Below are 25218 nucleotides of genomic sequence, written 5' to 3' on the forward strand. Positions count from 1 at the left end.
TTCAATATATTAGCTCACTGTATGTGAAAACTCTCTCTTTACTTTGCCAACAAAGGATCGGCTCCTGGTCCTTTGACTCAAACATCAATGGCAAAATTCCCATTGACTTTAAAGGGACAAAGATTTGGTTCCAAATAACAGTTTATTACTGTAAGAACTGCAGAGTACACACCGTTCATGCAGTTCTGGAATAATAAATCAGATTTTCAGTTTTCATGTAGCTAAAATGTAGCTTTCTGCAAAGTAATGTGCCTCAGTGTACTTTGCCAGCCACCCTTTTTGAAAGCAGAAAGGTCCATTGCTTTGCCATTGGTAAAGGTGCACCAGCCAGCATTCTGTGCCTGAAACTGATCGCAAGGCAGGAATAGATTCTTATAATTTAGTTTTGTTTTTAAATTAGCATTGTGAAATAAGTAAAAGGGTACAATGATGGGGGGGGGGGGTTAAATTGTGACTTGATATCCTTGTTCAAATGTGCATATTGGTTCTCTGTACCAAAGATTGCCTCTCTGTACCAAAGAAATTAACCCTGTATTGTATGAATCAGAAATGCATGTGTTAATAAATAAGTGGGAAGGCCATCAGACCAGATGTTCTCAGCAAGAATCAGAAACAGACAAAGGTGCCAGAGATTGCTGTATATCCCCATTAAGATGCAAGCAGTGGGCAAATTAATGGCTCTAAAAGGAGGCAAGCATTTATCAACTGGGACAAAATATTGATGGTCAAAAGCAGTTTAGCATGGCAAAACAAAGAAGAGAAAGAGCAAAAAACCCAAATGAAGATAACCAACATCCATCAAAAAAGCAGCATGATAATGCAAACCTTACCAATTACAATGAAGAAAAACTGCCATAAAAAGAAGCTGCTTTGCCATAATTTTTGGCAAAGTCTTATCTAGACTGGGAGCATCAGTCTGAACCGCTAGAACCCCTGCTCCTCTGTCCGTAATCAATCTGGTTGGTCACAAACCATAAACTGGTAACTATAACATCAGTTGGTAAAACAGTGCGTGTGTACATGTATAAGCACATGGTAACTGCTTTGCCATTGTATTCTCAATAAATGTGATGTATTGCCTTTTCCCCCATAAAGATCCTGTGTGCTTCTTAAAGGCATAACATTCACATACTGTCAGCAAAATTATTGGCTAAATCCCTGATGATATAGGAGAAGGACAATCACAGATGGAATCTTGAAGCCAAATCTGAATTAGAAATATGAGAAGTCATTTAGCAACATGTAATTTGAGCAGTTTTAATATTTAATTTAGTGACAAAAAATATAGAATCCTAGAATAATGTCATTTATACAAAGTTACAGCACATAAGCACTCCTTTGAAAAATATTTCCAAACTGAGTTTCTGAAGTTAATCAACTAAATTTGCTTTTAGGGGCCTAAATAAAAGTGATCTAATACTAAGAGGCACTGAGTTAAGGATAACAGATTCCACTGGGAATTCCTGATCCTCAGCTCCTTCAAAAATTAGGCCACTTTTATTTAGCTGAATGTGGATTTAAAAGACTAACTGAAGACACAAATGGATTTAGGAACAGACATATTAAAAGTTTAGAGGTTTGTAAAAAGTGTCTTAAAATCATAAATTTCCAATCATTGGATACTACTGCATATTCGGATTACTAGAAAAAACAGTATTAAAATAAATGTTAAGGTTGTAAAGTTCAGCACTCAGAAGTTGGTACATCCTACAATTAAAGGTGTGTGTGCGCGCACGCACTAATCTTGTCCAGCATGACATGGGAAATTTGTGACACAGACAGGAAAAAAATCTCACTCTACTGAGTCCTAATGCAGAGCCTTCAATACAAGAAAATTTCCTCTCTTCTTGCAGTCCTCTGCCTTACTCACAGTCCATGCAGTGCAATGAATGAAGCAGGAGTCCTGCTAGAACAAAGAATATATGGTCATGCAATTCAAGCTTTCATATGAACTAGGGGGGCCCAATTAAGATTGCATGGGCCACCTTAAATCTGTCAATTTCTAACTGTTGTGTGTATTACTGTTCTTGATAGTACTTTCCTAGGTTTTGTTTAAAAATGCAAACTAAAAAAACAGAAATTGTATCATGTGAAACTACAATAACCCTTGATATGGGTCATCAGCTGAAATGCATATACATTTGAAGAAATGGAGTAACTGGTAGCTGTTATCCTCAGTGTGGACCAGCTACTAGTAACTGAGGCAACACACACTTTGCCAGAGTCTTATACGACCATTTGCTAGAAAGCAAAATAATTCTTGGATTCTATTCCTGGCCTTTAAGAAGATGGCTGTTAGCAGGCAGGACTGCCATGCACATTCACTCTAAAACATAAGTTCTCAAACTGTGGCCTGTGAGTTCCATTCAGGTGGTCCACAGATAGTTCCCTCTAAGGTTCCAACACCGGAAGATTTTCTGACTGAAAATGAACTGGTTCTTGCCAAAAAAATAAAGAATGACACTGAAGAACATCTTGTAGCTCTTAAGCAACAGTTTGAACATTACTTTCCAGTAGAAACTGACCCAAACAACTAGATATGTAAACTTTTTGGAATTGAAATCAATGAGATGTTCTCATTTGTTCCATAAGGCACAAGGACACTTCTTGGAGGCTTTTTGCAATGAAACATTATGGTCAGAATTTTAAAAATGTTCCTTACTTGAGTTTTGGATTCAAAGAATGGGAGAGTACCCAGAATTTGAAGACACAGCAGCATGTTTCTGATACCATTTGCTACTATGTACCTGGGCGAGCCAGGATTTTTATCACTTACTGCTCTAAGGTCCAAATACAGAAGCAGTATGAATACTGAACCTGACCTAACACTAAAGCTGACAAACATTACACACACCCGACTTCCCTGAACTATGCTCACAAAAACAAGAACGTCCATTGCATTAGAAAGGTAAGACTATAGTATTAAAATATGAGTTGTGTGTTTTTATTTGTAGAAGAGAAAGCATTAATCATTTTTATATTGTGCTTTACAACAGTTAGCTAATAGTGCAAACAACATTTGGAAAGATCATTAAGTAGGCCACCAAGACCCTCAGCAATTTTCAAGTCGTCTATGAAAAGAAAAGTTTGAGAACCACAGTTCTAAAAGATTGACTATCAACTAAAATTTGAATCTGTCATATTACAATCTGACCTCAGATCTCTAACCCTCACCACAGCCCCTTAATGCCACTCCACCACTCAACAGATGTCATAAAAGTCAACTAAACCCAAAGCAGCCCCCAGTAGATTTTTTTTAAATAATTTTAAATAAAGAAAAATTGAAAAAAATTTCCATGATCAGATTTTTCCATATCAAACGACGTTAGGATTGCATTACTAGACAATGATCGTAAGGGGTGTGAAAATATTTACTGCACAATAGCTATGAAATGTGTATGTAAATGAATATCTAATATTCATAAAAAATTAAAAGGACATTTAGATTATCTGAATTACTATACCAGTAGTTGATTAATTCCATCTGTCACAGTCTGATCTTGCAAGATGGCAACTCCCAGCAACTCCCATTGCCTTCAGCAGGAGCAAAACTGGGCTCAGAATGGCTTCTTTCTTACACAGTGACCTTAAACGTTGAAGGTAAAAACAACACCAAAGGGAACATTTTAAAAATAAGAAAGTTAAAGAAAACTCTACTTACTTTTGGGCCTGGGGGCCCTTGTTTTCCTGGCGGACATATACAAGGAGAAGGTGTGGCACCTACATCACTAGGGCCATTCATACACTACCAAAAATAAAAAGGATAATCAAAATACATGGAAATCAATATATTATAAATAAGTGCATTAACATGGCCAACTAGAGGACTGACTTCATTATTATTTCTTAAACAGCATTGCCCTGGTTATCTAACATATACGAATAGTGAATACAAATGGCCCTGACCAAGACTGAACAAAACATCCATACAAGATGCCATTGATTTTTAACCAACTTTTTACAGAATGTATCCATCACCACTTATGAGAATCAGTAAAGATTAGTAAAAAAAAAAAAATGAATCCATCAACAAAGAATTTTACCTATTCCTACCATGGATTTCATTTCTGATACATCAAAGTACTTTATGTGGAACATCTAATAAGTGTTCAGATACTTGATGCTGAAGATCAGCCAAGTTTAAGTTATGAAATACTGATGGCTTAGCTCCAGACAGCTCTGTTGATATTTTTCCTTTTTCCATTTATAGACAAGATTGTTTTAGGTCTACTCTCTCATAAAATGTAAGAACCATCTCATAGTGATCTTTAGACTATTTTCAGCAATCAACATACAAAATATGTATCACATTGACTAGAATTTCTGATATGAAGTACGGTGATTGCATTAGCGCACACGTGTAATCATACATCCATGAATAAGGATTGCAGAAATTACCCTCTGACCATAAAACATGTTTTTACCTGAGTCTCCCCTGACATCTACTGATAAAAATCAAAAGTCACCCCAATGAAGAAAGCTGATTTACAACACTAAAAATTGGTTTCAGATTAACAAAAAATTATCTTGTTATTCCTTACATGAAAAACGAATTAATTACAAGATATACACAAAATATCTGGCTTTCCATGGAGCAAATGCTCAAACAATGCTACATATAACCTGAAGATTTAGCTTTTCCCATACACAGAGGTAGCAAGACATGATATAACTGATGTGGTTTAGTTAGGCCACAACTTTATCAACGTAACTAATTTGGGAACTATTTGGCAAAAATATACAATGCAGATCATGATTCCTTCCTTTGCTATTTCAACCTGCAGGAGCACTGCCATCAGCCCCTACCCCTCTACAGCTTAATTCTGGACACTGCTGGGACCTCACCACCCTCCCTCTGCATGAAAGCTAAGAAACTGGGGAGAAGCTGTTTCCCACCTCAGTGTTGCAGACATTAGAAGTCCCATTCCCTACATTATTTAAGGGATTCCTTCCCCTGATCCACTTCCAACCCATTTACAAGAGAAGCGAACCCACTATGAGTTAAGTATCTGCACAAGATGCCTGCCTCCTATTGTGTTACAACAATTTGAACCTGTACTATCTCCAGCAGATCCCTTAGCTGCTTGGGCATGAGAAGGGGCTCAATCTGGATGTCAGAGCATGCAGGAGTGATTGGGCCTCCTAAGCATCACTAACCAAGCTCCCTCTCCTGTTGGTCAGCCTCTTCCCAGCCCTTGAGGGAGGAGACAAAGGAAGCCAATATTCTAGCTATCTCCCCATCTTGAGGTTATGGGGTTTGCATTCTGAATCATGAAAGAGTAGGTTTTATATTCAGTTGAGCACTTATTTACATATTCCCAATAATATACGGTACCTCAAACTATATGCTGTTGTTTATTACGGACTTCTAAAAGAAGTTTCCTAGTAGAATATTCTTCAACTGGAATGACTGGCTCTCATAGACTACATCTAGAATATGTCCAAGGAATGCGACCGCTTTCCAAAAAAAATGTTGGAAAAACGGATGCATTTTGTCGGCATCCATGTAAATCTCATTTAACGAGAAAGAAGGGATATTCTGAAAGAGGGTTTTTTCAAACATTTGGTTCTGTGTATTCAGGCCAAATATTGGAAAAGCCTCTTTCGGAAGAAAAGCGGTAAAAGATACACAAATTGATACGAAATCTCCAAAAAATCAAGCCACTTATTCCAGTGCCCACATGTAGATATAGAATTAAATATTTTACTTTAGACACTTACATGTAAAATGTTTTGCCCATTTAATAATACAGTTTTGATTAACTAAATCCCACTGGATTTAATTTTTTTGCAAACTACTTTTCACCTCTCAAAGCCAACTGCACATTACCAGTTGATAGCATAATACTGAATTTATAAAAAAAAGTAAATACTACCTTGAATTGAGTTTGAGTGGTTTGATTGAGCTTACCTCTCCATTCTGAAATTAAAAGAAACAGTTTAAGAATATAGCAATATTTATAAAGCTAAATATAATTTTTATAGTCAGTTCCAAGGAAATCCTTGCCCTCTTCATGTTCTAACTCAAGATCTGGGTAAATCCTGTGTGGCCATGCAAGGTGTGTAGGGCTACGTATAGAGGCAGGCTTCTTTCGGAAGAAGCTTTTCCGGAAGAGATCTTCTGAAAAACTTCTTTCAAAAGAGCGTGTCCACACTGCCCAAGTGCATCAAAAAAGCCATCTGCTTTTTTGAAAGATAGTGTCCACACTGAATGGACGCTATCTCACATTTAAAATGTGATTACTATGGACAGAGTGGCCACCAGAGCACCTGTGCTTTTTCCTCTTTCCTCTTCTTCCAAAAGAACTCCCTCTTCCCAGTCCACACATGCCTTTTTCCAAAAGAGGTCTTTCAGAAAAAGGCTTCTTCCTCACAGAAAGAGGATTACAAATGCCCAAAAAACCCTTCTGTTCTTCCGATTTTCTTTCGAAAGGACACGATTTCAGTGTGTGCGTAATTCAAGTTTTTTCAGAAAAATGGCCATTTTTCAAAAAAACTTTGTAGTGTAGACATACCCTAGGGGACTGGTTTTTTACCTCCCCCCCTCCCCCCCCGTGCTTGTGCTGGATACAGCCAGACACTAGCCCACAGGTTGTATAATTGCAGTGAGGATGATATCTGTAATAGCAAGGAATGACACATCTTGAAATCTTCAAGCACATCAGAAATTAAGGCATAGTCTCCTTTAGTGAATTACCAACATTCTTTAGTAGGATCCTCATGCAAATGCCGAGCAACCACAACCTTGATTAGCTAAAAACCTTTTGACATACCACTGCACCTTCAGATTTTCACAGACACATATACATTTCATTTATGAAAAAGACAAGTGAAACAGAACAGGCAAAAAGTGATCTTTTCTGGATTTGTTCATGCAGACCATGGTTTGCATTTGTTTATTTTCTTAGCAATTTGTAAATATTAATCCTGCAGTCCAGTTGACAAAGTTTATATAGTAAAAGCTCCATTAGCTGGCATGCTACGGGAATGTGGTGGGTCAATATTAATTGAATATTCTGGTTAATTGAGAGCTATACTTTACCAATGGAATTACCAATTTTCAGATAATTGGAATACAATAATATGAATAAAGTATAAAATAGTACACAGGTACTCACTAATCCAGTACTGCACTGCAGAGAGGTTGGTTTCTTGAAGCACTTAGTTTACCAGAAAAACTTAAAAAACAACAATAGTCTAGCAGCACCTTGCAGATTAACAAAATATGTAAATGGTATCATGAACTTTCGTAGGTAAAACCCACATCTTCAGATATTTTTTAAGTTTTTCCAGTAACTTGGCTACCCCTCTGAAGCTTTTAGTTTACCAGTAAAGTTTTCTATACAGTAAGTTATCTTACGGTACTGTTTGAACCTCTGAAAACCAGTGCTCTCCAGTCTAGCAACATTCGTGGTCTGGAAGGACCATGAATGCTCCTGGACCAGACAGCCCAGTAGCTTAAATGGTAAGAGGGCCAGCATATGGCTGAGGGCAGTGGGACCAGAGCCCCACAAAAATGCTGAGGTGAACCCCAACAGCTCACAGCACAATGGGGCCAGAGGAAGAAGAAGCTTAACCACCCATGACAGTGCAGAGCCGGAGAAATCTGGCCACCCGTGGCAGCATGAAACCAGTAAACTATGGCAGCGCAGAGCCAAGGGCTGGAGAATCCCAGCCACCCATGGCAGCAGGGGGCCGGGGCCAATGAAACCCAGCAGCATACAGCAGCATGAAGCTGGGGAAACATGGCTCCCTGCAACAGCACAGAGCCAGGGAACAGTGGCAGCATGAGGCTGGAGAACCCCAGACACCCATGACATCCCGGGGCTAGGGGGCCAGCGGCAGCAGGGCGGACAGCCTGGTAGGGGGAGGGGAGAAGGTTGGGTATAGGAGAGGGCCAGAGGCAGAGGGCTGGCTGGCTCAGGGCCAGTGGCCATGGAAATCTCCTTTGGTCCAGAGAAGTCTCTCATTCGGGACTGATTAGGGCCCAACATTGCCAAACCAGGGAGGTCCAGCCTGTACTAAAAACACCAAGGGTAACACCTGGCATACACCCAGATCACTAAAAATACATTTAACACTAAAAGTATGGTGACCATAATTTAAACTTTCTTTGATGATTCAGAAGACTCTTCAGGATCTTGCAGTGCCTCAGAGGCATCATTATCAACATCAATTATCATTGTACATGTAAAAGGTATAGAAGATTGAGCTCCATCTGTACATGATATAACCTGGAAGCTGCTTCTTTGAATAAATCCCTGATTTCAGCTTGCTTACTTGTCTTCTACCTCTTTTACATAAAAGAAGAGTTCAGAATATGCAATTAACATAGTAGGAAGTATACCAGTTCCAGTTACTAGACTGAATAGCTGTATTGGGAGATATCTGAAATGCCAATTAATTGAGCTTTCTGGTTAACTGAGTGCCTTTTAGCAGAGCTTTATTGTAGAAAGAATTATATCCAGAAAGTGTAAGTGTATTGTAGGCTCTGAAGCTTAGCTCCCATTTAAGAACCTGCACAAGAAATAGATGCAAAAAAGTGCTTAGCACCAAGCAACTCCCATTGCAACACATATGGCCAGCTTTGTCAAACAGGTCAATACCCAAATATGCCGAGCTATTTTGAAAATCTAGCTCCTTATTCCTCTAAGCAGGAGTTAAGTTGTTTCAAAAACCTGATCATGAGTATCACAATGGCAGCTGCTACAAAATGCACAGCTCTAAACCACCAAGTAAAGACAGGGCTACTTTTAGGTCTCTCTTCAGCCTAATGATCAGGACTCCAGCTTTGTCTCATCAAAAACAGATTGGATGAAATCCAGGCCTTATTAAAGTCAACTGAAGTTTTGCCACTAACTTCAATGGGGATACTTTTGACAGGAAATTCTCATGTAAAAAACTAGAAACATAGTCCTGATGAATGGATAACAAATTTAAGAGATTAGGGGATTTACTGATAAATGTGTTAGGATTGAAAGTTTTATCCTTTTTATATTTATATTTTAGGTTTAATAATGTAGCAGTGTAAGGTAACATATTATTATATTTAAATTAAGCCCTTTAGTAAAATATATATATATATATATATATAAAGGTTTAGTAACAATGATCTGGAGAAAGGGGTAAGCAGTGAGGTAGTACAGTTTACAGATGATACAAAACTGTTTAGGATAGTCAAGACAGAAGCAGACTGTGAGGGACTCCAAGAAGATCTCACCAAACTGAGTGATTGGGCAACAAAATGGCAAATGAAATTTAATGTAGATAAGTGTAAAGTAATGCACATCGGGAAAAATAACCCCAACTATACGTACAGTATGATGGGGGCTAATTTGGCTACGACAAATCAGGAAAGATCTTGGAGTTATCGTGGACAGTTCTCTGAAAACTTCCACACAGTGTGCAGCGGTGGTCAAAAAGGCAAATAGGATGCTAGGAATTATTAGGAAAGGGATAGAAAATAAGACCCAGAATATCTTACTGCCCCGGTATAAAACTATGGTACACCCACATCTTGAATACTGTGTACAGATGTGGTCTCCTCACCTCAAAAAAGATATTTTGGCCTTGGAAAGGGTTCAGAAAAGGGCAACTAAAATGATTAGGGGTTTGGAACGGGTCCCATATGAGGAGAGGTTAAAGCGACTGGGACTTTTCAGTTTAGAGAAGAGGAGACTGAGGGGGGATATGATAGAGGTCTATAAAATCATGAGTGGTGTGGAGAGGGCTGATAAAGAAAAGTTATTTATTAGTTCCCTAAATAGAAGAACTAGAGGACACCAAATGAAATTAATGGGGAGCAGGTTTAAAACTAATAAAAGAAAGTTCTTCTTCACACAGCGTGTAGTCAACCTGTGGAACTCCTCGTCAGAGGAGGCTGTGAAGACTAGGACTATAATAGAGTTTAAAGAAAAGCTAGATAATTTCATGGAGGATTGGTCCATGAAAGGCTATTAGCCAGGGGATAAAATGGTGTCCTTGGCCTCTGTTTGTCAGAGGCTGGAGAGGGATGGCAGGGGACAAATCGCTTGATCATTGTCTTCAGTCCACCCTCTCTGGGGCACCTGGTGCTGGCCACTGTCGGTAGACAGGCTACTAGCTAGATGGACCTTTGGTCTGACCAAGTACGGCCGTTCTTATGTAGTAAGTAAAGAGACAGGATCTCATATTGTGTCTATGTTAATGAGACTAGAGGAATGTTGAAGGCTAAGGCTTTAATTGTTTGATATACAATGCCTCTTTGCTTTGCCCAATGCAGATATCGATGTTATGCTCTTCCTTGAGAAGACCTTGTAAAAGATTGTTTGTGTGTGAAAGAGGCATGTATGTGTTGAGATAAAGGTGCAAAAGTTATTGCTCAGAACCAGATGGCCAAAGAAGGAGGAGTGAGCGTGGGTGAAAACTAGACACCCCGAGTCAAAGAAAAACCATCTATAACCATCGATGTGTACCCCTACTCACAAGATGATTGGATATTGGCAGATTGATGGCCTTAAAGCAGAGCTAGCACCCCTGAAAGATGACTGATTACAGGATGAGCTTTGGAAAATGTTTTGGGAACACTGACACCAAAGAGATAACACTCTGGTCACCGGCTGACACGACGAAATCCATAGACTTCAACAAAGAAAAGGATTATAAAAGCAGGGTGCTTTGCTATAGAACTTTGGGTTCATCTTGCCACTAACTCCAGGAGCATCGGATCGATCGACCGACAGAGCCCAGCTCCCTCTCTGTGATCAATCTGGCTGGCCACTAGATTGATCCAGACTCTAGACTGGTTACTATAACATCGTCTGTCGGGACTGTGTGTGTGGATGGTGCTTGTGTGTGAATGATTGAAAAGCATATGCAACTATTGTACTCTCAATAAATGTGGTGTACTGCCTTTTCCCCCTATAGAAGATCTTGTGTGCTTTGTTTAAGCATAACAAATGTACTAATAAAAATACTTTACACTTAAGGTAGATAGCTCTTCTCATCAATGTAAATCAAGGCACGTTCTACCTCAAAGCATTTGTCATAAAAGATTCAGAGTTCTCATTGTACTAATTTCATATTTATATCTTCCAATAAGTAATAATATTTTAAGCCCTTCTTAAGAATGTCTTTCTAGGAAAAACACAAAATTCTTGTAAATTACATATTTGCTCTAAAACTAGATTGAAAGATAACAGGCACATAGAGCTGTCACCTGTATGAACATTATAGTATGAGTGCCTCAGGAAGGAATTTGTTTGCAATAGTTAAATAAATGCCAAAATGCTTATTTTAAGTGTGCCTTATTAAGACAGCCCCTGTGTTCAGTTATTTGGATAAAATGTCAAACAATCCTTGAAAGTTCATCAATCATACTCACAAATCCTGGGATTTCACAAGCTGTTTCTCGGTTGTTTTGTTCTGGGTCACAGTAGATTCTTAGTTTCTGGACATCAAACTGTAATTCAAAGCCAAATACATTGTTCAGGAGAAGTTAAATGTTAATCATTTGAGACTGCATTTTAAATTCATTGATGTAATTTCCCTTAAATGGTCCTGGTTGACAATATAAACAAACAAAAACATCTTTAAACCCATTTGAAATCACATTTGTCACCTAAGGTTGTCAATTACAGACTGCAGTTAGTGATAGGATTTTAACTACACTACTCCTACTGACAGATGTACACAAACATTGACATTTCATGAATAAAAGCAACAAGACTTGAGCAAAATAATCTTGGTGGTTTTTTCCCAAAACAGTAGAAATTATCGTCCCCAGTCTTTGGATGAGGAATGCGCAGCACACTATATTAAACTATATGTGGTAAATCTTGCCTTTATTCTATATCTGTACAGTACCAATTTCCATAATATGTACATTATTGTGAAATCAGCCTTCCTTTCCATACTTTTGATTCAGAGATAGCAGGTTTATTTCAGTAGGGTTTTCAGAATACATTTTTAACAAAACTAACATGCACAATTTCATGGGAATTTCTAGTCTTTCATAATAGATTTTAATATAGCAATATTCCACCAAACTGACTATTACTGTACAACAAAATGTTTTATGATGTTGTGAAACAGAATGTTATTACAAATGGAAAACAAAAACCATTTAGATTATAAAGACCATCTTTCTGGAAGTGGAAAATCATTCCCTACTGTGTATTTTCTAATTCTTCTTCCAGTCTACTTTCAAATATTTCAGGCAGGAGGTCTTACACAATGCCTCATTCCTAAATGTTTTCTTAATTTCAGGGAAAGTTTCATGACAGTGAGATTTATTAACTAAGGAACAACTTAAGAAAGTGGTGGAAGCTCCAATTCTGTAGCTATATAAAATACTAGATTGCACACGGCTACCCAAGTGTAATGCTGGGAATAATGCTGATTTGGCAAGAAAAATGGATTGGATGACCTGTTATACCTCTTCTACCTTTATGTTTTACAAGAAATCTGAAACACAATTTAGTCTTTCTTGCAAAGATCCATTTTACAGCAAGAACAAAATTTCATTGGAAACACTGATTCAGATAGATGATGCAGTTGTCTAAAATATGTTTAAGAGAGATTATAAAGATACGTCTCAATCATGCTTTAAAGTAAATAAAATGCAGGATACCGAGACAGAGAATTGCTGAAGGTCTAACAAACAAGTCAATGTCTCCACACCAACCTGAATAGCATTAATGAGTGCTTGAGAGACCAGTTAACTCAGCTGGTGTTCCTGAAAGGAGAATTTAGGTGAATTGAAAGTGAAGCCCCACTGAACCAAACATGAAGCCACCTATGAAAGACCTAGACCAGCACTAATCCAAGTAACTGAGGCTATGTCTACACTATAAAGATAAATCGGAAAAAGAAATGCAATTTGCATATTGCATACTTTTTCCAATTTACTTCCAAAAGAGGCTTTTCTGAAATTTGGACTGTCTACAGGGGCCAAATTTTGGAACAAAACCCTCTTTTGGAACATCCCTTCTTCCACCTAAAATGAGGTTTACAGGGATGCCAAAAAACCACGTCCGCTTTTCCAACTCTTTTCAGAAAAGCGGACGCATTCCTTGGATGCGGCAAAGCTTTTCTGAGATAGTGGACGTATCCTAGAAAAACTCTGCAGTCTAGATATAGCCTGAGATTAGAAAGGAGCTGCAGGGCAATGAGGCTTCAGTAACTCCCTGGAATGAGGGAGATACTTAGGGACAAGGAGAAAGTACAAGAGGAGAGTACGGCCTCAATACTTGTCCTGGAATAAGGACTCCGGCAAGAGGCTAGGAGGGATGAAGTAGTCATGGGGAACAGAGTAAGCTCCAATAGCAGGACCAGAACCAGGAAAGAGAAGACAGGAAGGTTTCATTGGAAGAAGCCCAGGGAAATAGAAACAGTGTCTCTGGGCTGCAACCTGGTATAGCAAGTGGACCCAGGTTCCCCTGCATGCCAGTGTTATAGTAGGACAGAGCCCAAGGAGGGGTCAAACACATTCCAGTGATGCTATTCGGCTAAACGGCCTGCAGGACGTTCTAAGCCTTAAAGTGGTGGACTAAATGGGAATGAGGCCAGAAGGCCAAGTTAGCACAAGAGAAACTGTTATAGAATGAGCAACGAGCAGCAAGGGAGTACCCAAAGCAGTAAAAGCTACATTCCCAGAGGAGGCACACTAACTGTGAGTGGGAACTCTGAACATTCTGTAAATTGGCTCTACTTTAATCTCTGGCATATTTAAGCACCCTGATGATGAAAAATTTAATATATCTTTAAAGTCTTATTGTTTATATTTAAGAAGCTAAACAACTGAGAGAAAACAAAATAAAATATATACTTCAAAGAAACTAAAAAAATTAATATAACTCAATATTTCCCCGAGTTGCCTCTATTATTCTCACTAATTAAACATGTCTTGTATCATGCTGTTATAAATCAAGGAATAATACGAACTTAACAACTGGATTTAATTTAATGTAGTAAACTCCTGGAACACTTTATGCATTGTAGTTTTATTTCTAGCAATTATTTATGAAGCTGAAATTTTGCTTACTTTTTTGTGGTAGCACATAGCTTTTGAAAAAAGGCATTTTACATTCCTTAAAAACAGATCAAAAATACTTCCATGATTTTCCATATTTTTATTTTGGCAGAATAGAATAAAATATTAATAATTAGTAGCATGATGAAGGCAGCACAGCAGGGATAGAACTTCTTATATGTACTTTACGCTTCCTCTAAGACCAATGATGGAATAGTAGCTGCTTACAACTTTTATTCTCTACTCAATATTCACAAGTATACGTGCATTGTCTTGCAACATCATAAGAATATAAGAACACAGAACATAAGAATGGCCATACTGGCTCAGACTAGAGGTCCATCTAACCCAGTGCCCTGACTTCCGACAGTGGCCAATGCCAGATGCCCTAGAGGGAGTGAACAGGGAATCTTCAGGCAATCCCTCTCCTATCACCTACTCCCAGCCTCTGACAGATGCTAGGGATACCATTTCTACCCATCCTGGCTAATAGCCATTGATGGACCTAACCTCCATTAATTTATCTAGTTCTTTTTTGAACCCTGTTAAAGTCCTAGTCTTCACAACCTCCTCTGCCCAGGAGTTCCACAGATCACCCATGCGCTGTGTGAAGAAAAACGTCATTAAATCAATAAGTTCACCCCAATTCACAGTGTTGTATAGATCCCTGAAAAGAGACAGGAGATAGGGGTGTGCAGGCCCTCCCTCTCCAATGGACCCCAGCCCAGTGCCTTATCAGTGGTTGTAGCTCCAGCTATTGAGTCAGTGGGCAAAAGCTCCAACCAAAACACACTGACTTCCCAGCATCGGCTCACTCAACAGTTAGCCATCCCCTTCCTTTGGACTTCTTTCTGCTGTGGTTGCCTCAACTTCAGTGTGGATCTTTATCTTCCCCCTCTGCTCTGGGGTTCGGCTGCCCCTCTTTCCCTCTGGATCCTGTGAGACTTCTGAGAAATTCTGGCCTTTAGCCTCGATTGCAATGCCTCGGTGTCTGGGTTGCCGCTGTGGCTTGTCTGGAGCAGAAGATGCACGTCCTCTCCCTCCAGCCACTAGCCCCAACTGAGCTGAGCTGCTCTCTTTTATATCTCTGCAACTGTAGCATTCCCAGTATGGCGGAAGGAGTGTAGCTTTCTCAGCCCTCAGAGCTGGGTTAACCCCTCTTGCCCAGTGCAAGCGAGCGTGCCCTGTCAGAGAGTCCTATGGCAAATGTCTCTCTCCTTTTCAGTCTGAGGCTTAAATGATTTGCAAGTTCAGAACTCATTGCTAATGTGCTCGTCACCAAAATACCTCAGGCAACTATTGTGTAGGTCACTGATAGACACAGAATGCCTGCTCTCTTCACAAAGTTTGAAGGTTGGGGATCAAAGCATGTCTCATGCCTAGGTTAAGGCCCATTAGGGACAACTGCAAACTATTACTAAAACTATACTAAGGGGATACTAAGTAGAACACTATACAAGTAAATTAGGGTATGTCTACACTACAATGTTAGTTCGAACTAACGCACGTTAGTTCGAACTAACATTCATAGCTGCTACACTAGCGCTCCGCTAGTTCGAATTTGAATCGAACTAGCGGAGCGCTTAGTTCGAACTAGGAAAACCTCATTTTACGAGGATTAAGCCTAGTTCGAACTTACTAGTTCGAATTAAGGGGTGTGTAGCCTCTTAATTCGAACTAGTGGGAGGCTAGCCCTCCCCAGGTTTCCCTGGTGGCCACTCTGGCCAACACCAGGGAAACTCTATGCCCCCCTCCCGGCCCCGGATCCCTTAAAGGGGCACGGGCTGGCTACGGTGCCCGTGCCAGGTGCAAGCCTGCCAGCACCCAGCCAGCAGACCCTGCACCTGGCACGGCACAGAGCCACCCACCCGATGTCCCCCAGCCCACCCCCTCTTCCCGGGACCAGGCTGGCGGCTCCCGGGAGCTTGCCCTGGACCGCAAGAGGCGGGCACCTTCCTGGGCTAGTGCGGACATCGTGGACCTTGTCCACGATCTCGGCACTAGGCACAGGAAAGTGGCCGTCTAGGGCAGGAGAGCTGCCAGCCTGGCCACCCAGGAGCAGGTGTGCATGAAAATCAAGGGGGTCCACTGAGATCTTTATTTTGTACATCAATAAGAAGGGGGGCTAGGGAAGGGTAAGTGGAAGGAGGTGAGGGAGGAATGGGGTACGAGCCCCCGATGAGGAGGACTGGGCTGGCTCTGCGGGCTTCTGGGGGTGGAAGCTCTCCTGCAGCCCCCCGATTGCCCCCTCTCCCCAGATGGCAGCCTGCGGCAAGTGCAGCCGGGCTGATGGCCGAGTGCTGTGATGTGCCCAGTGTGGGTACTCCGGGCAATCCAAGCCAGGACTGCTTTGCAAGCGGGGCACCCCTTAGAACTGTCTGTCCGGGGTGGGGGTCGGGTCCCTTTAAGCGCAGCCCTCGGCTAGCCTGAGACAGCATCTCCACGCTCTAAGTCCTCCTCTGATGCCCTGCCGGCACTGCTTCCGGCCATCCTTAAGCCCTGTTCAGGGTCCACTCAATGTGGACTTGCTAGTTCGAATTAGCAAAACGCTAATTCGAACTAGTTTTTAGTTCTAGACGCGTTAGTTCGAATTAGCTTAGTTCGAATTAACTAATTCGAACTAAGTTAGTTCAAATTAGCGCTGCAGTGTAGACATACCCTTACTGTGTTGACAAGAATGAGTGGAGCAGTTCCATTGTAACATCACAGGGGCAAGGAGGGACTGAGGGTGGGGCACTAGGGAAGGGCATGACACCCCTTATACTGCACCATGAATGCGCCACTGCAGAGATCACCAGGGCTGATCTCCTATAGATAATGTTGCAGGAAAAACTTCTGGCCCTGGTATATGTGACGAGCACAACCCCTAATCTGGAATGGACTTGAGCCATCACTTGAAGAACTGCTGACTTCTCTCTCCAGGCAATTGTAGCAGATATTGAGGCAAGAGCTTTTTGATTCATAGACTTTGAAAGGTCGGAGAGACTGAGGCAGTTGGAGGTGCTGGAGGATACAGTGGGGATTCAGGTTCTCAACTATTAATCAATTAATTATTATTATTATTAGCATTCCCATGGCACCTAGGAGTCCCAGTCATGGTCCAGAACCAGGATTGCTTTCAGGAAGTCCCTGATTCCTGCTTGCAGCCTAGCTACATATGTGTGAGATCATAGCTGGAAAGCAGGCAGGCATGTCAGGGCTCTCACATCATACGTATGACATTTGGCAGCACTGTGAGATTGGCAAAAATAAGTCTTTAACAATAACACCCAACTCTATTTTATGTATTGGGTCCCAATGTACTGCCACTGCCCACCTCTCATTCAACAGGTTTTAAAGCAGTCCAAATTGTGCACAGTGTCAGTAATATGCAAAACTGAAATTGGAACACGCCCAACTTGAATGGAGACTAAAACATTGACAAACAAATGGGTGCCAAGCAACAGCTGAGCTTTAAGTTTGCATACTAAGGAAATGCGGGGGGGGGGGGGGGGGGAGAGCAAGCCAAGTGGGATGAGTGTTCTGAGTCTGATTAATCATCCTTCAGCCTGACAATAAAACACAAGTAGCTGGCTCATGTTGCTGACTTCGGCTTGTAGGGCTCAGGCAATGGGGCTATAATACTGCAGTGTAGACATTCGGGCTCAGGCTGGAGGCCAGGCACTTGTCACTACTCCTTCATTGAGTCCCAGACCAAGCTGGAACATCTACACCACAATTTTATAGCCCCTGCAGCCCAAACCGCTCAAGTGTGAGTCAGCTGATATGGCCAGATGTGGGATTTCAACTGCAATAAAGATATACTGAGTTTTCTGAGTCATCTCAGATCCTTAGCCACCTCAGTCTGCTCAGCATGGCTACCTTCTGGGGGACACTCCATCAGTTCTGACAGACTGTTCCTGCTCTAGCCTGTTCCTGCTCCTGCCTCTGCCTGCTGCTACCCAAGCCAAGAATGGTCCTCTGGCTGTCCTGACAACTCTTTATATGCTTGGCTCCAACAGCATGTTCACCACGGAGATGACAGTTGGTCCATCTGGGGCAGCCCACTTCTAAATTTTTGAACTTTGTCCTCACTTCAGAAATTATTGCCCACTCTTGTTATAAGGCTTTGAGTTCTCATTTTGATACAAAATAAATCCATCCAAACAGAATTCTCTACCCTGTCTGGAGGCTGATCGGGGCCATCGTAGGATCTTCATGGCGGTAAGATGTCAGCATTTATTTTGTCAAATACAGCAGCAAAATTTTGGTATTTCACAGGGTTTTGTCTCCTTGAAATTGCTGGAAGAAGCGGATCCTTTAAATAGAAACAAATGAAAGGGATCACGCCTCCCATGTGGCTCCCAGGCAACACATTACGGGGGTCGGGAGCTGTGAGCCTTTTCAGTTGCTTCTGTTTAAAAGGCTCGCACCTTAGCAGCTGTCGGGAAGGCATGAGCCCTTTAAATAGAAGCAGCTGAAAGGGCTCGCAGCTCCTGGCCCTGCCAGGTATGAGGGAGGTGCGAGCCCTTACAAATAATTCTATTTAAAGGGCCTGCACCTAACGGGCAGTTCCTAACGTTGCCTGGCAGCCTACCAGCAGATGCAAACCCTTTAAATAGAAGAAAGTGAAAGGGCTTGCACCTCCCTGGTGGCTCCCAGGCAATGCACTAGCCGCAGGGCCAGGAGCTACAAGCCCTTTCAACTGATTCTATTAAAAGGGCTTGTGCTTCCCCGCAACTGCTAGCGCATTGCCTAGCAGCCATGGGAAAGGTGTGAGCCCTTTAAATAGGGGCAGTTGAAAGGGCTTGTGTGTCCCCAGCTCACAGGCAACACATTAGAGGGTGGGGGCAGGAACTGCCGTGCAGGCTGGATAAAAGAGCTAAGTAGGCCAGATCTGACAGGCTCCTGCCCAGCCCTGCCTTATGAGAACACATTGATGAGAATCGTAAAAAAAATGTCATTTGTCCATTGTCCTCTCCCATTAGAGCCCTGATATTTTTCCATTAAGAGAGATGGCTCCTTGTTTCTATATATGTTACTGTACATTTAACAAAAATCACTATCAAGATCAATTACCCCCACCCATAGTCAACAGACTATTGAAAAGGGTTGTCACCGCCAATGTATTCAGCAAGCTTAGGCTTTGTGACACTTATAATCTAGTCTGCATCGGAACAGGTCAACAAATGGAAAACTGTGTTTTGGACACATCAAGGCGATTTTGAGTATCTAGTTATGCCTTTCAGTCTCTGCAGTGACCCAGCCATATTGGTGCATGGTATCAATGAAATTTTTTAGGAATATTTTAGACTAGTTTTTAGTGATCTACTTGGATGACATCCTCACCTTCTCAGAAAATCAAGTCTTTCATGACCAACACATCCACCTGATACACAGGTATCTGAGCAAATGGCCTGTTTGGGAAACCCAAGTAGTGCAAGTTTGATCACCTTTTTGTTGACTTCTTCAGATATGTTATTTCCCACAATAGGACACCTAAAGATTGTCCACTGTCATGGAATCATGGCGGCGAGTTATATGGGCTTGTGGTGCCCATGCTCCACCAATATTTGGAGCTGGGTCTCTCACCTGGCTCTGAATATTGCTCCTCCCTCCAGCCCCAGAGAGTCCTCAGAGGAGAAGAGGACTTGTAATGGGACGCCCGCAGCCCCAATGTGACGGAGCCCTGGGGCTCCACCATTGGTCACACCATGGCAAGCTGTCACGGCAAGCTTGCACCGCCCCCATACCCTTGCGGCACATGCGCAAACTGTGTGCCAGACGGGGTGCCGGGATGCAGAGGCTCGCCCTGGACGGACGCTACAGTGAGTGGGCGCGGTGGGCCAGCCCCGCTCCCGCAGCTTTGCAGCACATGCTCACGCCGCGCCGGGTATTTTAAATGCCGGCGGTGTGGCAGGCAAGGGGGAGGGAGTCCACCCAGGCCCGGGGCAGTGGGGTGAACTCAGGGAGGTACCCACTCTCCTGTGGCATCCAGGACCCAGCAAGCAACCCCGTGGGGCAGACGCTCAGGCTCCGCAGCCCCAGAAGAAACGGGGCAGCCTATGACCCCTCGACGGACAGCGGGGCGGCAGGGCCTGATCGCAGACTCCAGCCCCACTGCCCCGCAAACTGGAAGGCAGAAGGTAGGGGAGGGGGAAAAATAGCGAAAAGGGGTGGGAGAGGAAAGGGCTTGTGCTGAGGGGAGGAGGACTGGTCAGGTGAAGAAAGGGGAAGGCACCAAGGGACAGCGTGGAGAAGAGACAAAATGTCAGGGGGCCAAGTGCAGACAATGAGGAAAAGGGCAGGAGGGGAGGGGGACAGGGTGATGCTGGGAGAGGAGAGAGTAAGGGAATTGGGGACTAGAAGGGGGAGAGGGAGGTGCTGGGAGAAGATTTGAAAGAGAAGGGTGGGCATGAGCAAGGCGGGAATGGAGCAAGTCATGTGTGAGGGCACAGGGGCATGAGGGAAACGGGGGCAGAGGGTGATGAGGGAAAAATAGGACAAAGGGGGCAGGGGCAGGCACCAGGAGGATGCAGGTGCCAGGGGATTCTGGGGGTGAAGCAGAAGGGCAGACACCTGAAGGGGAGGGACTAGCACCATAGGAGAGAGGCAGGACAGGTGTGTAGAGGGAGGTGTTAGGAGAGGGGATGAGGAGGGGTAGCTCACATGATCCGAGTGGGGCTACTGGAAGAGTGGGCACAGGGGGCAGAGAAGGGCTGATGGAGGGGGGCGGGTCTCAGGAGGGCTGAGGGCAGTGAGAAAGGAAGGAGTCAGGACAGCAGAGGAGGGTGAGGGGTTGGGGGAGGGACAGCAGGTACCAGGGGAGCTGATGGAACAAGGGGAGAAGACATGGCAGCAGAGAGAAAAGGTAAAGGTTTAAAAATATGTATTAATAACTTGGGTGCCACAGTGGCACATCCAAACAAGCCACATGAACTCAGTACTGGTGCACAACACAACATTCATTCTGCTCATGGGAGGAAACTCTTAGGCTATGTCTACACTGGTGGTTTCTTGCGCAAGGGTTCTTGTGCAAGCCTTGTGCAAGCACATGTCCATACTGCCATGTGCGAGCTGTGCTTTTGCCCAAGATGCTCTCTTGCCCAAGAAAGCTCCGATGTCCATTTTAGCTATAGAGGTTTCTTGTGCAAGAAATCACTGCTGACCATCCACACTGCCCTCTTGCGCAAGAGCTATGCTCTTTTCTCTCTTACCATGTCGTACGGTAAATTTCCTTGAGCAAGAGCCGGCGGGCAGTGTGAATGCTCTGTGGGTTCTTGCACAAGAACGGCTGTACTTTCACAAGAAGCCACGAGTGTAGACATAGCCTCAGAGGGAACACTTCCCCCAGCTCTCTGCCCCCGAGTTAATGTCACACACATTGGGTTAATGCAACTGCAGGAGAGTTGCATGCGGGGGGTTTGGTGGGAGCCAAATTAATCCCTGTTGGTAGAAGGATGGTAGGAAAAGCCCTTTGAGAGGGGTGACATGACACCTTTTACTTCTGGTCATGTGTCCATCTTGCCCCGAGTGTGTTACCTCCAGGGGGCGTGACTAATGGGGCACCACCAAAAATTATACAAACCTGGTGCCCATGCATGGAATGGGTAGACCCAAGAACATCCATGATGTGCAGTGTTTCCTGGAGTTTTCAAACTTTTACTAGCAGTTTATCAAGTGGTGTTGCATGATGGTGCCTCTAGGTGCCTGGCTGCTCCAGAAGAGTATTATATTTGCTTGGGTACCAGAAGCCCAGTCCACCTTTGCTCAATTAAAAGAAGCATTTACGTCCACATTTTCCAAATACAATAAATATACCAAAAGAACAGATTAGGACGGTTCTGGGTAGCTTGTCATTGGTGGAAGCCAACCACACACAGACACACACACCCCTACTTTTGAGAATTCAAAAAGATTCTTGCCCTTCCTTTAGAGTATGGTAGTTTTAAATAAACTTCATTGCCAAAACATGGCAAGAATGATTTTCTATATACTGTTTCTGTGTGAAAAAGGTACATAAACATGGTCAATTGCTAAGATAGAGGGAACATTGAAACTGACTATATGTAGATATTGTCAAACATGCAAATTAAACAACCTGAAGAAAGAAAATATTTCCCCTAATCTCTTTCACTTACTGAAATCTTAGGCATTATTCGCAATAGCTGTGGAGAAAAAGAAATTTGGACCACAGCATGACTTTTAAAAAAAAAATGTTGATTATGTCTTTTTCATTACTAATTAAAACTTTTTATCTGTTATATATAAACTTTTTATATGTTAGCAAATATAAATACCATGGAAATCAAAGGCTACATTGGAAATGTGAGATAGAAGAGTAATGATTGCAGTACTTTTGAACTGGTATAGTATCAAACTATGATATTCTACATCCTATGATATTCTACACTCACCTGTACAGTTTCCTCTTTCCCAACATACTTCCCTATTTGGGTTAGTCCACTGATATAGATCCCTAAAACAGGATTCAGTGGCTTCATTTCAGTTTCTTGATCATCTATATACAAAGTTACATGTGTTTCTGTTACCAAGAGACGAATTTGATGCCAGCCTTCGTCAAACAATGTCTAAGAAAATGGAAAAAATAAGAGTCTTTAAAATATAATTTTCTAAATCTAAAGATGTATTACATTTGATCCAACTATTTATCCATTAAGAAGGCAGGTTGTTTGTGATGAAAAAATACAGTAGAGGTTATGGTACTCTCAGTAAAAAATTCAAATTGGCACAAGATAAATTTATTGTATAGTCAAGATTCTGCTAAGCCATTGAAAAATAATCATCTGATAGTTTAAAACCATTTTAAAGACATTTCTCCATCGTCCACTATACGGGATTTATATACAAAGAGAGAAAGACACATTTGTAAAAATGAGGTGTTCAGCAGTGAGCTAACCAGGGTGATAAAGACCTTGGATAAAATTTTCAAACGAACTTAAAACTCATTTTCATTCACTTAGGATTCTAAATCTCATTAAAAGACAACAGGACTTAGGAACTTAAGGGCTAGATTCCCAGAAAGATTTCATTGCTTGAATACAAGTTTGGGTACCTAAGTCCAACATTTAGGCACCACAGATATTCACAAAACTACCGCTCTGCCAGAGTTTAAATATGTAAAGCACTATGTAAGTACTACTGCTGTTTCAAAACTCAGAATTGCTTTGCATTTGTAGTTTTCAAAAATGATCTGAAAAAATATTGAATGAACAACAACATTTTCCAGAAAATTTAATTGTAAAAGAAAAATGTTAGGCTGTTACAACCCTGGCATGGAAATCTTCCCCACCTCTAAAGTGAGAAGGTTCTTCAGTATTAAAAAGCTAGTGCATCCTCTGCTAAAACTCGAGCTGGCACCTTTATTTAAATGGTGTTTCTTATATGCTATTTGTCATCTAAGAACTGGATATATCATTTTAAGATAACAAAGGTCAAGTCTTAAACTTAATTTTGCTATGTGAGCTCACAGAAACGGTTGTTCTCTCTGAAGCTATTCTTAAGAGCAATCCAATATTATATGTACCAGTAAAGTACAACTTTTGTTAATCTATTTTAGAAATGTGTGTCTGTCTATCCATCTGTGAGCCTGTTTGTTCAAGAACTCATCCTTAATGGGCAAGAGCTAGGATACCAAATTTGTTAGGCAGCTTCCTCTTATCCTAATTTGAAGAGTTTGGTTGTGCCAAGAAGACAGAAATTGCCAGGAATGGGGTCTGTTTTCCATAACATGGAAAGAGAGGGGCACTGAGAATGGCCACCGGGGGCAGTGAGCCCATGGGGGAGAGCTACGCTGCGGAGTAATCACAGAGGCAGCTGCATCACCAAGAAAATGTCCAGCAATGCTGGGGCTCCAACCTCTTGCTTGTCATCAGACCTGTAAAAAAGTAGTTCCGCTGCCTCAACACCCCTTCCCCCCTGCCAGGCCCTTAGCTGCAGTGGTGGAGGGGGTGGAGAGAAAAGGCCTCTGGCAGCCAGAGGGGGGCTGGGAGGAGAGCAAAGGCCCCTGACAGCAGGGGGAGCTGGGCAGAGAGAGAGAAGGCTCCTGGCAACTAGGGGGAACTGGGAAGAAAAAGCCCTGCTCCATGGGACTCCCTGCCCTCAGCCCCTCCTCACCCCCCAACCTTTACTCTTGCACCCCCACATACTCCACACACACACACTCCAGCCTCCGACTCTCACTCCCCACATCCACAAGTCCCTGCTCTGACTCCTGCACCCTCCACATCACCAGCCTCTTTCCCTAAAGGATCCAGGCAATGCCGAGTAACTCTTTTTGTCTACAGTATTTCTGGAACAGCAAAGTCCTTTGCCCTAAATTTAGGGTAGGTTTTGTTTTATTTGTAAAATAGACAAACAACCAAATGACAAAGATTTTACTATAAATTAATTAATTAATTAAAAACCTCTACAGCAGTGGTTTGGAACCTGTGGTCCACAGGCTCCTATGAGTCTGCAAACAATATTTAAGAAGTCCATAAAAGGTTGCTCTTGCCACAGAATAGTGGTTTTCAACCTCCTGTCCGCAGAACTCTGTGGGTCTGCAGATGGTCTTAAGATTTCCAAAAGGGTCTGCACCTCCATTTGAAATTGGTTAAAGGCCCATCAAAGAAAAAAGTTGAAAACCACTGCTCTACACGTACAGTGCAAAAGCCATCTCTAAAACTAGACTATTTTAATTAAAATACATTTACTACTGGACAGATTTGCTATTTTTTTAATAAATACTAAATATTTTTTCGACTAACACCAGCATATTTTATGAGGCATTCATCCAGCTATTTTCAATTATTTACAAATTCAGGCATCAGCTAGGTAAACTGTATTTTCATAAAACTGTATTTTCATGAATATTCCAGTATGGGATCAATGTACTCATTACCTTTACACGAGGTGCAGTAAAAGTGACAACCTGAGTTCCATTTATTAAGCTTGTTGTGGTAAATGATAATGTTTTATCTTCTCCATTTACAGTAACTGTTATCTGTGGCCTCCCATCCAGGCTTAGTATCCTCCACAAATCCCATGTCTTTCTGACCTTAAACCTCTGAGTGGAGACAAATACATATGATGGAGGAAGACCTTCTGGAAACACATTCCTGGTGAGGAAAACACACATACGTTCTGAATGGGAAATTCTGAATAAATCCCATACACTTCTAATAAACCATATTTTATCCCAAACTGCATCACTTTCTACAAAATAT

The 25218-nt window shown here is 42.1% G+C and overlaps 1 protein-coding gene across 1 annotated transcript in view; it reads right to left on the reverse strand.

Annotated features, from left to right (window-relative positions):
* COL21A1 (collagen type XXI alpha 1 chain) overlaps nt 1–25218 on the reverse strand; it is a 184061-nt gene that overhangs the window by 99181 nt on the left and 59662 nt on the right. The window contains exons 5-9 of the mRNA XM_075923637.1: nt 24894–25110; nt 22408–22581; nt 11363–11440; nt 5912–5920; nt 3662–3745 (exon numbers count right to left, since the gene is read on the reverse strand). Coding sequence (XP_075779752.1) covers nt 3662–3745; nt 5912–5920; nt 11363–11440; nt 22408–22581; nt 24894–25110 — 562 coding nt within the window. The remainder of the gene's footprint in view (nt 1–3661; nt 3746–5911; nt 5921–11362; nt 11441–22407; nt 22582–24893; nt 25111–25218) is intronic.

This window comes from Pelodiscus sinensis, chromosome 3 (genome assembly GCF_049634645.1).
Source record: "Pelodiscus sinensis isolate JC-2024 chromosome 3, ASM4963464v1, whole genome shotgun sequence".
Classification (NCBI taxonomy): Eukaryota; Metazoa; Chordata; order Testudines; family Trionychidae; genus Pelodiscus; species Pelodiscus sinensis.